This window comes from Salmo salar, chromosome ssa06, assembly GCF_905237065.1.
Source record: "Salmo salar chromosome ssa06, Ssal_v3.1, whole genome shotgun sequence".
In the NCBI taxonomy this organism is placed as follows: domain Eukaryota; kingdom Metazoa; phylum Chordata; class Actinopteri; order Salmoniformes; family Salmonidae; genus Salmo; species Salmo salar.
In genome coordinates, this window is record NC_059447.1 from 34,344,278 (window position 1) to 34,359,325 (window position 15,048).

General features: G+C 41.5%; 1 protein-coding gene across 5 annotated transcripts in view; it reads left to right on the top strand.

The window, feature by feature from the left end:
- Window positions 1–8,005: 8,005 nt before the first annotated feature.
- LOC106601192 (nuclear factor I/Xb) overlaps window positions 8,006–15,048 on the top strand; it is a 138,870-nt gene continuing 131,827 nt past the window's right edge. For 3 of the 5 annotated variants that reach the window (XM_045720381.1, XM_045720382.1, XM_045720389.1), the window contains exon 1: window positions 8,007–8,910. In XM_045720381.1, coding sequence (XP_045576337.1) covers window positions 8,908–8,910 — 3 coding nt within the window. In that variant the 5' untranslated portion in view covers window positions 8,007–8,907. Of the gene's footprint in view, window positions 8,911–15,048 lie in introns of all 5 variants that reach the window. The other 2 variants (XM_045720384.1, XM_045720393.1) reach the window with 2 other exon arrangements.

Sequence of the window (15,048 nt, forward strand, 5' to 3'; positions counted from 1 at the left end):
TGCCAGCCACCAATCATTTGACCCCTTTCATCAGACCCCTTTATATTAAATAGTACATATTGATAGCGTTGATCATTCTGTACCACTATTGTTTGCATTGCATTGATTGTCCTTTGTGTGTTGGTACACAGCGCAGAGGTGTCCTGAGGCCTGACACAGTTAGAAAACCCCAGGCTTCCCTGCAGTGCCAGCCTGCTGCGCTCACTGCTATGTAGGGCACCACAGGGCCTGCTTCCTTGGTGAGAGGGGGAGAGGGAGGAGGAGAGAAGGATAGGGAGGCCGGCCAGAACTGGGGCCCCATGTAGGGGGGTGGCAGGGGATGCGGCGACTGCAGGGTGCTGGGGCACAGGGGTTGGCAAGGCTGGGTTATTATGGCTGGCAAAGGAACGTTCTCTCACCCTGTGGAGAATCAGCAGGCCCTGCTAACCGGAACATACGTGTCAGCACATCTAGTATTGTTCTAGCACTCTTACTGTCATTGCTAGGGCCTGATTCTGTGTCTTCATTGGTTGTGTTTCATGACTGCTCATACGTATGTATGTAAATCTGTAATAGACTGTTCCTTACTGTATCATTCCATTGAAACCTCACACTCAAATGTGCTTAAACACATTTCAATGTCTCTTTATCCTATGTCCCTCCTGTCCAGGAGACCTCTCCTACCAAAACTGAACATCTGTCTGTCTGTCTGCAGACCCTCCTGCCATTATCCCTACCTTTCTGTCTCACTTTCTCCGCTGTTCCTCAACCTGTCTGTCTGATTTTCTCACTTTCTCCCCTGTTCCTCAACCTGTCTGTCTGACTGTCTCACTTTCTCCGCAGTTCCTCAACCTGTCTGTCTGATTGACTGTCTCACTTTCTCCGCTGTTCCTCAACCTGTCTATCTGACTGTCTCACTTTCTCTGCAGTTCCTCAACCTGTCTGTCTGATTGACTGTCTCACTTTCTCCGCTGTTCCTCAACCTGTCTATCTGACTGTCTCACTTTCTCCACTGTTCCTCAACCTGTCTGTCTGACTGTCTCACTTTCTCCACTGTTCCTCAACCTGTCTGTCTGACTGTCTCACTTTCTCCCCTGTTTCTCAACCTGTCTGTCTGTCTGTCTGTCTGTCTGTCTGTCTCACTTTCTCCCCTGCTCCTCAAGCTGTCTGTCCTCTTCCTCTCCAGACAACTACCCCGCCGGTGCCCTTATCCCTCTGTCTGTCTCTTCCACTTTCTTTTCACCCTGATGACCCTGCCTCTGCCCCTTTCCTTCTGTCTGTCTATCTGTCTGGCTCTCTACCCAGATGCCCCGGCCACTGCCTGGCGTTCTCGGTGTCTCCCTCTCCCACTGCACAGATGCCTGGCTTGGCCTGCAACAGCTGTCTCGCCATGTGCTGCTACCAAGTGTTGCCGCCGACAGTGGGGGGGTGGGGGGTGAGTCATGAATATTCATATTCTCTTGGATCCACTCTACCAAACAGAGCCTGCCACTGCTAAGGAGGCTCTACCCATCGATGGGGGGGAAAAGGGGGAGGAAGATGGGGGAAATTGCAGGGAGGAAAGAAGGAGGGATTGAGATGGAGAGAGTACCGGACCAGACCAGACTGTATGGCCCGGTTCCATAAAACAACGCTCTCCTCTCAGAGGTGTGAAAGAGTGAACACAGGAAGCAGAGGGATGGAGCGAGGGATGGGGGCAAGAAGAGAGGGGGGAATGGGTATCACAATATGGAGAAGGATGCAGACAATTACATTGGTAGAAGCCGCAATCTATTTGCAGTATTATAGCTGATCCATCTGCTAATGCATTTTGTTTTCAATATGGAGAAAGAAAGAAGTTAGAGATTTTAGGAATAATATGAAATGTGACTTTTTTTGTTCAATTGTGGTCAAATATGAATTGCGCTTCCAAGGCATCCTTACTGTACAGTTCTAGGATAGAATTGTAGCTACATCATTGTTTTCATGTAGTAGCTAAATCCCACCCTGATCTAAAAAGACTAGAATATTGGCAGCTGCTGTTCTCAATTGAATGGATGTACATAATGACAAGGATTTCTTCATATTTTATTAATAATATGAATCCATATTTGAAATCATGTTTAATACAAACGTAGATACCAAGAGATACGTTTAGATAAGAATAAGGAAACATTGACGCAACGACATCCGTTAGGAAAAGCAAATGGATGCTTGTGCAAGCAGAGGGTGGACTGGAATTGAGAGTTAAATCAATAAATCAATTGCAAACCAAGGGATGGACAGAATAGCAGATGAAGTGGATGAATAGAGAGAGGGAACAAAAATAAGCTTTGGAGAATATAGCGAGAAAAGGAGAGCTGGAGAGAGGTTTGGAGAGATAGCAGATGAAGATAGACAGTAGGGGTGGGGGGCAGCCGATCTGAGAGGGCCAGTCTCTAGTGGGTCTCCCTCTCTCTTTCATGGAGAGCCAGGAAAACAGATTATACCAGTGCTGGTCTCTCCTGTGGGAGAACAACCCTACTCTCCCAGAACCCCCTTCCTTTAAACCCCCTTGCAGATACCCCTCTCCATGGTACTGGCTGGAGCCAGACCTGAGTAAATCACAGAGATGAAGAACTATATTTCCAATGGAGCTCTGAGGTGTGGAGCCACACATGTACTCAAATGACAAAAAAAATACATCATTTCTTTCCACACAGGAATGAAATGTTGGTGGCTTGGTTTTGATTGCAGTTCATCAGCCTGAGAAAACACTGCATTGTTTCCCGCTTTGTGTGGAGAGATAACCTAGCGGATCTAAACGTATACACACAGAACACTTGACCTTGTCCCTTTCAGTGGCTTTGAAGAACTGTGGCTGGAGCTTTAACTGAAAGAGTGGGCGCTTGCACAGAGAGAAGTATGTATCATAATTTACTTGTTCTTGTCATGATTAACAGCATCTCACCAAGCACTTCACTCATGCACACATGTGCAAACAATACACACACATCCAAAAGCCATACACTCATACAAACATGTACCTTTCTTATAAACACATGAGCACACACACACACACACACACACACACACACACACACACACACACACACACACACACACACACACACACACACACACACACACACACACACACACACACACACACACACACACACAGGCAGAGTTAATAAAGACCTCTAAACCCTCCTTGCTGGTGGATGATAAGCGGTATGCTGGTAGCCCTGCCCTCCTGAGACATGCCTTCCTCTAGCGGTGCCGTGCAGGAGCCTGATAAGGCTGGGGAGTGTGGGATAGCCAGGGACCAGGGACCAGGGACAGCTCCACTCCAGCAACCTGCAGCAGCCACCCTGGCTCTGGCCCCAGGGCCAGCCAATCACAGCCCTCTGTCACATGCTATTTATCTCACCGCTGGGTGCCTGGAGGTGGACTCTATACCTGGACTGGTTAGCTGTCTGGCTTTGTTACGTACAGGGCTGTGGTAATAGGCCTAGTGTGTGTGTGTGTGTGTGTGTGTGTGTGTGTGTGTGTGTGTGTGTGTGTGTGTGTGTGTGTGTGTGTGTGTGTGTGTGTGTGTGTGTGTGTGTGTGTGTGTGTGTGTGTGTGTGTGTGTGTGTGTGTGTGTGTGTGTGCTCGTGTAGATATGTGTTCCCGTATACAGATGTTTTAACTCCCTCCATCTCCTCTGTGGTTCCAGAGGCTTGATAGTCCCACTCCAACAGAAACTCATTAGGGGTGCAGAGTTAATTAAGCAGTAATACTTCAAAACTGACATACTTTCAAAGCACCTTTTTTTTCAAAGTCCTTTTCTAGATGAAATGTACAATCTGCTGGGACACAGAAATGTACACCTTTAGGATGAAAGATCCTTTGAAAAAGCAATTTTGTTCAGGAGATTGACGGTAGGCCTACCTAGATGTTCAAGATTCAACTTATTCTCTGTCTTTGAAGCTATAACCAATTTATGTTCTGACATTTAGATCATGAAACAACTATACCCACATGAGGATATACGGTCTGCTAACAGCAGGCTGTTCAAACAGTATTGCGCACAGGTTATAGGTCCGGTTGCCTACGCTTGCTTTGCCGTGAGCTATGACAGACAGACTGGGGTTTGGGTATGCATGAGAGATAACTGTTGCATTGCTTTTTTAAAGAACTGTGTGGGAATAGGTGAAGCGAGTGTGCGTAAACAGCCCTTTTTTGTCCTTCCGTATGGGAAGTTACGGGCCTACAGTACCTTTGGGGGAGAAACAGAGGCGGTGAATTAGGCTGCCGGTCTGCCGCTCTTTCAGCCAGTGCCCGTTCGCAATGCCAATGTCAGCATTCCTAGACACGCCGTTGTCTAGTGGAACTTTTGTTTCCCAGTTTTTGTAAAGCTCAAGCCGAGAATACTGGGCAAACTGTAGAGAAACGGAAGGGAATCCAAGTAAAGTCCCTGGATAGTGCAGGGGCGCGAGAGAAGGAATTGAATAATGGAATTGGGAAATAAGGGCTTACACTTTACAACGCTGCCTGAAAATCCATTTTCATTTTAATGAGAATCAGATAGCCTATAGCTGTAGCGCATGCTACCTCAAGAGCAACATTGTTTCGTTTTACGAGAATGGATTGTGAAAAACAGTTTGACGCATTTGGGCTCCATCAGAAGCACATTTTTATTTCTCGGTGGTGGCTGTTCAACGAGAACAGTGGCTCTTTAGTTTTTGGCCTATGCTCACTATAGGCCTACAGTACTACTACACATCATGCACGCTGTGACCTTCATTGTGTTGGGCCTAACTCTTTTGTAATTATTGTTAGAAATTATAAACTACTTTAGAACATGCTTAAAAACTCTTAAATCACAACTCTTCATTTCTAAACACAGACATTTGGGTTCGCGGGGCAGGTGAAAGTGCGGAGAGTAGGCTTTATCACTCCGACATGAAAGGTTGAGTAATAAAATGAAGCAGATGCATTAGGCCTAGGCCCTACTTCGGGTTTTTCCGGATTGGTTAAAAACGTGTTCAAGTTCGTTTGACTTGATGTAGGTCAATTTATTTCGCCAGAAATAGAAGGCTACCTATTTATTTATTTTATCGACTGGCCCTCTTTGACTTAATCATTCTATTAACTGAAAACTTTTGGATGAGTTTATGTTATGCACTCATTAGTGTGCCGGCCGGTGCATGAGTCTTTCTGCTCTGCACTTCATATAGTGAACACAGTCAATTTGTTGTTTATAATATATAAAGCTTATTTGTATTATTCTATATCAGTGTGCAAAAATGCTGTTTTTACATTTTGAATAATTTCACATGCAGGGAAGTGAAGATTGACATTAAGCTATATGAGAAATCAGACAACAATGGTTTGTCTTCAACAGAAATAAATAATTTGGTGCTATTACATTGTTGCCTATATCTTAATCGTTTAGATAAGTAGGCTTATCACGAATTCAGATTGCAGAGGCATTGAGAGACTACATGTGAGAGACAACTACAACTATAGATGAGGAAGATGTGGGAAATCAGGATATGATACAATGCTTAGCTTTACCAAGTTGCTTAGGCCTATAGGCTACATCATAAACGAATAAAGTGCTAAAATAAAATATATACAATTGGTAAAATAATAGAGAAGTGTAATTTGCTGTTATATCCTACACTTCCGGATGAAGTAGTGTCTGCCTGGTATCGATGCTGTGTGTTTGCCGACAGCATCGTCAGACAGAGAAAGGCATGGTCAGGCAGTAATATGTAGCCTACTCCCTTGTTTTTTCTGAACTATATTGAACCTTCTTGTCCAAGCCAATACCAGGGTTAGGATGATGATCATAGGCTTGACGTCTTGTGTGATGTTTGCACAATGACAAAAGGCTGAGAATGGCCATTATGTCACAAACAGGCCTAGTCAATATTACATGTTTTTCTTTACACATTTGATTGTATAGATATAGGTCTGCTTGTATCATATCTTCTGCCTTATACAACTTTACATATTCTTTAGGCCTAGAACAAAATAATTATTAGTCTGAAAGTGAACTGCCTAAACTCATACTTGGCACAAGTTTTGAAACAAATTATAGCACCCATCAATTTAAAGAAACGTTTTTCTTTTTATAAAAAAAAGTTTCTAAAAATAATAATTTTAAAGCAGATAATAGGAAAAGGTATTTAGGCCTAATATCAATCCAGCTTTGTTAAATGTGACAGACATGTTTTAACACTTATTCTGTTGCAAACCACACTAATATGTAGATGTAGACCAATTTGTATTTTTGTGTTTTTATCCTCAATGCTTAAATGACATTAAATAGACTAGGGCAACATACATCCCGAAATTAATATTACTACCGCTAACCTGCGGGTCTCACCTGGATTCTGGAGGATTTTAGATTACAATTTCAATTGGATGCAGCCTATTATTGGACATGCAAAACTGTCTGTTTAAGTATCTAAAATGTCATGCAAATCAACCACTTTTTAAACCATGAATACACTTTTAAAATAGCCAAACGGTGTCATTGGGGATACGCTGCATTTATTAATGTGATCCATTTCCTTCTAAAGCAGAATTGTATTATGGTAAATGTATTTTCTCGTAGAAATTAAACAAGTGTCATTCTGATCTTGCCATGTCCAGTCTCGTTAGAATGAAATCTTATTATTTATTTATTTTTTAAGTTACTGTATTCGAAGAATTGCAGGCTTCTGACATTGAGTCTGTGAAATTACAATGCAGGAATTTCGACTGGGGAGGCAATAAATAGGTACTTCCAAGGATGATTAGTAAAAATACAAGTGATTAATGGTGATAATAACAATAATTGAATGTATATATTTATATTAATCAGTGTCTAATACTAGCCTAAAAATAATATTACAGCAATTGCAATAATATTGGTATTATTCTTTTCTTTCTGTTATTGCTGTATCTTTATCATCATCATCATCATCATCATCGTCATCGTCATCATCATCATCAACAACATCTGCTCTTCTCCAGCTATTAGATTCTCCTGAAGTTATAAACCTGCAGGAGCCATAATAAGCTCTATCACTAAATAACAGCTTGTATTTCTCATGGGTCTTTCTAAATATAAGGTCATAAACTTATATTGCGGAAGAGGAGATGAACAACCAGTTAGCATATTGCAATCCCTTGGGCACGCTCATACTTTGTGGCATCACAACTCACAGCATATTCTTACCTTAAAGGTCAACGCAGAAATGGAATAAGTGAATATTCTAATAAAGTCAAGTCCTATTAAATGTCAAATGAATTTCATTGCCCAGTATTGTTTGATATGAATAACATCACAGTGATTTGAACAGGGTGCAAAAATGATCAGCCTCGTCAATCCGTGTACTTGTCCTGTTCTTGCTCTAGGCTAAGGCTACATTAAGAAATAATAGTTTGCTTACAATAGTTGGCTAAATGTGGATTCATTCTGTAGAAAATGTAGTGGAAATAATTCTGTAGCATACAAAACTGGTGGTAAATCCTCGTTTAATCTCGTCCTAAAACGCACAAACAGGACCGTGACGGCCATACATGGGGTATATTATTATGTTGAAAAAATTTAATTTTATATTAATCTAGACTACAAATATTTTCCTATAGCTTACTGTGGCCTCATATCTGCTAGGCCTTTACTGTCAAATTCTCATCGTTGTAAAATATCTGGCATGACTAGCCTAAATATCCATATAAACATCTAAGAAACATATCCCTGCATACAGTGTGCACTGATTACATATTAGTTTTGGATAATGATGAAATCTTATCTAAGTCTAATACCGATAAGAGAGGTTTGTAATTTATAACTTATATCATTGACCAATGTTTAAATGATTTTGATTTTGATCATACCACCTCCCTCTCTGCTCCCCCTCCCTGCGTCCCCGCTCTGCCTCTACACTGTAGCGGGTGAGTGGTAATCCCCTGCCGTCCACGGTTTACTCTGAGTCCGTATTTAATTCCTCTAACCCCCCAGCTGCCGTCCTGGTTACTCACGGAGCACGACAGACTGTGAACCGCTCCGTTTATTAATAATTCACCAGCCCTCCGCTTCTCCGGTCGCGATCCACTGCTGCGCCTCCGCGCGCTCTGGACCTCCACATCACTTTTTCTGGGTTTATTACACTTTAACAGCCGTTAACTACAACTATTTCATCCACTCGTCATATGTACTGGGATTAGTGTATACATATGCGCGTTCTCGTGAAGTCGCCTGGCATAGTGGTATGATTAAGTATCACCTCTCTCCCAAACTTGCAACATCCATGGTGCCAGATCTGGTACTAGTTGTGGTCTCCTTTTTATCTCGAGTAAATATGGGCATCGAAGAACAGGTGAAGAAGAACCAAAGGGAATTCCATTTTTGTGTTGTTTTTTATTAGGAGGACCAGAGGATGAGGATAACACAGAGTTCCTTTGAGGCACACAGAAGCAACAGCTGATTTGTGAGCGCGTAAGCAGAGTCGACTTACTGTCGGTCCCTTGCAAAGAGAGACCTCTGCTCTGTTACTTGGGAGCTAACGAGACGCTAGCATCTTGCACGGATTTGCCTCGCTGGGTATTCGGTGAACATAGCGGACGGAAGGGATGGCGCACTGACAGGCGACCAGAACATGTCCTCATAGCTCCGACAACCGCCGTCCGTTTTGTCATGGAAGTCCCACGCGTGAATAGCGGACATAAACAACCCGAATGAAGCTGGGAAGTGGTTAACTTGGATAAGCCGTCTCCCTTCACTTTCCCTGTTGGAGGAGAACAGTAAAACTACAATTGAAAAAAAAAAATCGCCCGGCCACAGGCCATCCCGTATTAGGGTTATTTTGCTTCCGGTATCAGAAGAAACGAGTAGTTTTCTCTCTCCCACACTTTTTTTGGAAGCTGAACTTTTTTAAGAGTTGAAAATGGGTATTTGAGACTGTTGGCACATTTCCCTGCTCCACAATGGTACGTGCTGTGTAAATCAATCATTTGCTCTTTTATGCATCTGAAAGCTTGTAAACATCTTTCTGTTTTGTTTAAACACGAAAAAAATCAAGCTAGTGCATCAAAAACTATTAATGATATCCCCAAAGTTATCTTGTGAGTGGTTTAAAGAGTAATACCGTACATTAAAGTTAACTTTGCACTGCCCAATCTCATATTGATAATGTATAGGATTTTATGTTAAAACATATATGGAAGTGGGTTATATTTGAACAAGGATAACGCGGATAATTTATATTCCTTTATCCTCCACTCAGCTACATTCCCGGGGCAGTTGAGCTGCCAGTCGTTGCAGCTCGTGGTCATGCTGTCACCCCCTTATTGACAAGCAGAGCACTGCTCTCCACCAATCAAGCATCTACTTTGATGTATCTATATTATACACAAAGTCAAGGCATCGTTACACAATCCAAACGCGTCAAGAAATTGAATAAGCAGTAACATAAAAGCCGAATTCACCTAATGTGAATAGTCAACGGGCGCATTTACTTTTTGGTTTATAAGTGCATTTTGGCTACAGTTTATAGGGGACGTTACACTAAGAGTCGGACTTTATTGCTGAAATCAATGTTAGTTGTGGAAGATAATTGGCGAGACTGTTTTCCTCTCGTGCTCTGTTGTTAAATATTATCTACCGGTATAACGTTTTACCGACGGTTGCGTATTTACGCATAGATGTAAAGGCTATTCACTGAATTCAGGGCAGTAAGGAGAGCACAATGCCATTCTAATAACCACTAGGCCCACCAAGTCCACAGCACTGGTCCTTGTGATGCTGCTTGTGATCGCATGTTATGATATTTTAATGGAGAGTTTAGTTCAGTAGAGGTTCATTTCCTCTATGGCTTGAAACATTTAACATGAGTTTCTTGAGAACAGATACTATTGCTGAGCTATAAGTAGGCCTCCAAAACAAAGTTTGATACAATCTTTACACAGTAAAATAGTACAGTGAATCATGTCTCTAAGACTGTCAAGTAAAACTATCAGACTCCTGATTAAATGCAAGCACAAAGGTCATCGATTCTGCTCCTTTATTTGTTTTGTGTATTTTCCCAAAATAGTCCAGTTGTGGGATATTGGTTAGAAGTGGACTTCTATTAGCTTCTAAATTAGTAATGAAAAGTGTTATTTAATGAGTTATAACTTAGCTGTCCGATTCTTGACCTTTAGCGTGATCTCTTGGCATAGGATCAGTTGAGTTGGCCATTTTGTGTACATTGCCTATTGAGGAACCACTGACAGGTAGATTCCTACAATTCTATTTGCACATGAATATGGAAATTTATTTGTATGAATAATTATGTGTTTACTTGCAAACTGAAATGGCACTAGTCCAAGTAACCGGTCTCACATGGGGTTATGTTTATTTGTTTTTCAGCTACTTAGCAAGTCACCTCTTTTTAATGAAAAGCTGGACAGAATTTCTGCCCAACATATTCTAGACATGTAAACACACATAATCAGTATTTAAGGATGCTTAGGCAATCCTTCAAACTCACCCTGTTCATTGAGTCCTTCACTTATCGAATATATTGTAGTTTAGGACTACATAAATATATGCATATATTAAAGAATAACATATGCTTTAGATGCTTCACAAATGAATGTATGCTCTCTTTTCTAAGTATTCTATAATGCCATTCCCTCTATTGACTTCAGGCACTAAAGGTTGTATTTTTTGGAGTGCTCCGTGGTCTGGCCCAGGGTCAGGATGTGTGTGATTTGTATGAGGAGGAGTACTGTATCATAATCTCGAGGAGCTGTGTAAATTGTTAGGTAATTCTATATCCCACTCTGTAGATGTTGATGTGTATGTACAGAGGGAGCAGCTCACCACAAGATGATCAAACAGGCGCTTTCCAGGCCATATGGTTTCTGCAGCTCTTGTCCGTCGCTGCCAGTGATGTCATCTCTCCCGTTGTATATGGGTCCTCCTTCGCCCTTTTGTGATCTGTGGTGTAGAGGCTACCATATCCTTATTGGCGTTGCAATCCAGAGGAATGCTAGGGTATGTCTTTGTTAAATAAACACTTGGGAGGTGGTGATGGCATGCATATGTGTCATATTAACCCCTGGTTGTGATCCTATAAAGGGTGCAGAGAGTTGTCTCTCAGTTCTGATCCGAGGTCAGTTTCTCATTTCATCTTTATAGGTTTGGTGTCATGTAAGGTCATCTTAGAATAGCCGTTAGGGTAGGCTCAAATCAAACCCCATTTTATTGGTCACATACTGTACACGTGTTTAGCAGATGTTATTGCGGGTGTATGTGCTAGTGGAGCCATAACCTATGAGGACTATGTACATAGACTATGAACATGGATCAAGTTTTGGTAGCTGTCCATATGCTGCAGAAGTTGTGTTGCGTTTTGAGCCATCCTGATTCTTCAGAATGAGGCCCCCTGTTTTAGAATGCAAGCCTCAGCCCTTAAAGGCATCTTGCAGTGCCCACTGCAGAGAGAAGAAGATGTCCACATCACACCCATTTTTTACATTTTAGTCATTTAGTAGATATTCTTATCCAGAGCAATTTACAGGAGCATTTAGGGTTAAGTGCCTTGCTCAAGGGCACATCAACAGATTATTCACCTATTTTTCACCTAGTCATCTTAGGGATTGATTCAAACCAGCGAGCTTTCGGTTACTGGCCCAGGTTAGTGAGGGGTGGCAGGTAACCTGCTAGGCTACCTGCCACCCCTCACTAACCTGTTGTCCCGCTCTCTTGGGCACACATTAAATGTGCATTATAATGTATTTTTAGCGTCAGACCAAATTGAGATGACTGTGAGCAGGTCATCTAAATGTTATTTAAAATAATGCCTCAAATGTTTGATACAGTCCAGACTCAACCATAGTGCTATGACCAATGCAGACTGCCCACCAATGCTTAATGAGTCATTTTATTCCATTTAGTTTGGAACCGTTTTACAGTGTCTTCTGCCCTCCAAGTTTAATTTGAAAGAATTTCCCAACAATAGGTGTCTTTTTGCCTGCTCTCCAGTTGAGGGTCTCTAAATGAAGAATTAGAGCCAACACCATTATTCATTCAACTGAGCTCACAGGATATTTATCAGTGGAGTTGTATTTGCATATATAATTTTTCAACATTTCTTCTGTATTTAGAACCAGGTTGAGCAAACATAATATACTTGCATCAAATACATTATCCACACCTCAGACTTAAAATGGAATACAAGAGAAAGAACCAAAGGCAAACCCCAAACAGCCCTACAACAATAAGCAATCTCCAATCACACCCTTCTAATTATTATCCCCCCTCCCCTCTCTTACCCCTCACCTCCTGAGATGCAGGTGTAAAATATCACATTTTCCCAGCATTTTTCCCTGAGGTGGCTCTGGCGTGGACTCACACAATGCACATTTCTCCTTTCATATTTCTCCCCCACATGTTTTAACAAACAAGTTCCCCCTCCCTGTCCTCTATTTGATCTGCACAGGTTTGTTAGCTTGTTAGCGAGTATACAATGAAGCCCCATGCAGCCACTGAGTGGGACTGGGAGGATATCAGTGATGCTGTAGAAACTAACTGGCACTATTGATGACAATGTCCAATGAGGAGTGATAACGATGATGATCACTGTCTGATCAATAATGGAGATGACTGTTCTTATGGATTGTTGTGAGGCCAGAAAGACTGTTTTGGAAATTATTACAGGAAGTCAGGTGCTTTTCTATTGTGTGTGTCTGTGTGTCTGTGTGTGAAAGAGAGAGAGAGACAGACAGAGAGTGAGTGAGTGAGAGAGAGAAAGTGTATATGTTTTAATTTATCCTGTGCCATGAAAAGATGCCAAGTGGGGCAACCCCCATACATACAGTCAGGTCCATAATTATTGGCACCCTTGATCAAGGTGAGCAAAAATTACTGTATAAAATAAATAATACAAATACTGAGCAGTATTGTATTCTCAAAAAAATGGCAAAATATGTTATTATATACTAATACAATTGCTCAGAGAAATATATTTTTTTAAACAAGTAATTAAAAAAAATCTGAAAAAGATAGGGATCAAAATGATTGGATCCCCTGTTTTCAATACTCTAGAACCCTTCCCCTGTTTTCAACACTCTAGAACCCTTCCCCTTTTCAATACTCTAGAACCCTTCCCCTGTTTTCAACACTCTAGAACCCTTCCCCTGTTTTCAATACTCTACCACCCTTCCCCTGTTTTCAATACTCTAGAACCCTTCCCCAGTTTTCAACACTCTTGCACCCTTCACCTGTTTTCAATACTCTAGAACCCTTCCCCTGTTTTCAATAGTCTACCACCCTTCCCCTGTTTTCAATAATCTAGAACCCTTCCCGTTTTCAATACTCTAGCACCCTTCCCCTGTGTTCAATACTCTAGGACCCTTCCCCTGTTTTCAATACTCTAGGACCCTTCCCCTGTTTTCAATACTCTAGCACCCTTCCCCTGTTTTCAATACTCTAGAACCCCCCTCCCCTGTTTTCAATACTCTAGAACCCTCCCCTGTTTTCAATACTCTAGAACCCTTCCCCTGTTTTCAATACTCTAGAACCCTTCCCCTGTTTTCAATACTCTAGAACCCTTCCCCTGTTTTCAATACTCTAGAACCCTCCCCTGTTTTCAATACTCTAGAACCCTTCCCCTGGGAGGATAACCACACTGAGCCTTTTTCTAAAATGTTTTATGAGATGGAGAACACGTTGGGAGGGATCTTAGACCATTCCTTCATACAGAATCTTTCCAGATCCTTGATATCTTTCGTCTGCTCTTATGGACTGCCCTCTTCAATTCAAACCACAGATTTCCAATGGGGTTCAAGTCCAGACACTGAGATGGCCATTGCAATGTCATGTCATCTGACCATAGAACCCGGTTCTAATCCAAGTGCCAATGCCGTTTAACAAACTCCAGTTTGATGCTACCCACTAGGCAAAAACTGGTTGAATCAATGTTGTTTCCACGTCATTTAAACAAAATAATTAAATGTGGTGAGTTGAATCAATATGGAAAACTGATTGAATTTGCAAAAAGTCATCAACGTAAGGGAATTTCATATTTTTCCCCAAAACCTTTAACCTAAATCCAATGAAATGAGGGATTTTTTTGTTGTTGAAACTAGAAGTTGAACTGACGTCTGTGCCCAGTGGGTATGATCAAATGACATGTCAATAGAGGTCTTTGGCCACACACCAGTGGTGGGTTTGGCATTGAAAAACAAAAGCATATGCAAAAATGAACCTCATGCCTACAGTAAAATATGGTGGTGGATCTTTAATGTTATGGTGCTATTTTGCTACCATTGGGCCTGGGGCCCTTGTTAAGGTCAACAGCACCATGAACTTTACCAGTACCAGTACATTTTAGCCAAAACCCGGTAGCCTCAAGTGGATATTGCATTAAGACAATGACCCCAAGAACTAATCAAAATCCTCAAAGAAATGGTTAATTTACCATAAAATCAATATTTTGCAATGGCCATCTCAGTGTCTGGACTTGAACCCCATTGGAAACCTGTGGTTTTGAATTGAAGAGGACAGTCCATAAGAGCAGACGAAGGATAACAAGGATCTGGAAAGATCCTGTATGAAGGAATGGTCTAAGATCCCTCCCAACGTGTTCTCCATCTCATAAAACATTTTAGAAAAAGGCTCAGTGTCGTTATCCTCGCAAGAGGAGGGTGCTGGAGTATTGAAAACAGGAGTGCCAATCATTTTGACCCCTATCATTTTGAGATTTTTTATTACTTGTTAAACTAAATGTCTTTCTCTGAGTAATTAGTATAAAATAAAATAATTTCCTCAAAATGTTACCTTGCAATATAGCTCAGGGTGCCAAAAATTATGGACCTAACTGTATATCATTTTGATGAGAGAGATTGTGTGTCTGCGGCATGGAAAATATAGCATTTCTGCCTTTGTTTTAGTTGCTGGTCAAACCCACACAGTTAAATTGAGCATTCACTGTTCACTAAACAATTGCATTTGATGAACATTTGAATTCTGTAAAACAGCCCATCTAGGTCACTCAATCACAGACATCAAATCATTTTTTTGTCGCTTTTTAAGTGTTAATTAAGTGAGGTCTACTATTTTCGCTCAAGGCTGGCCATATG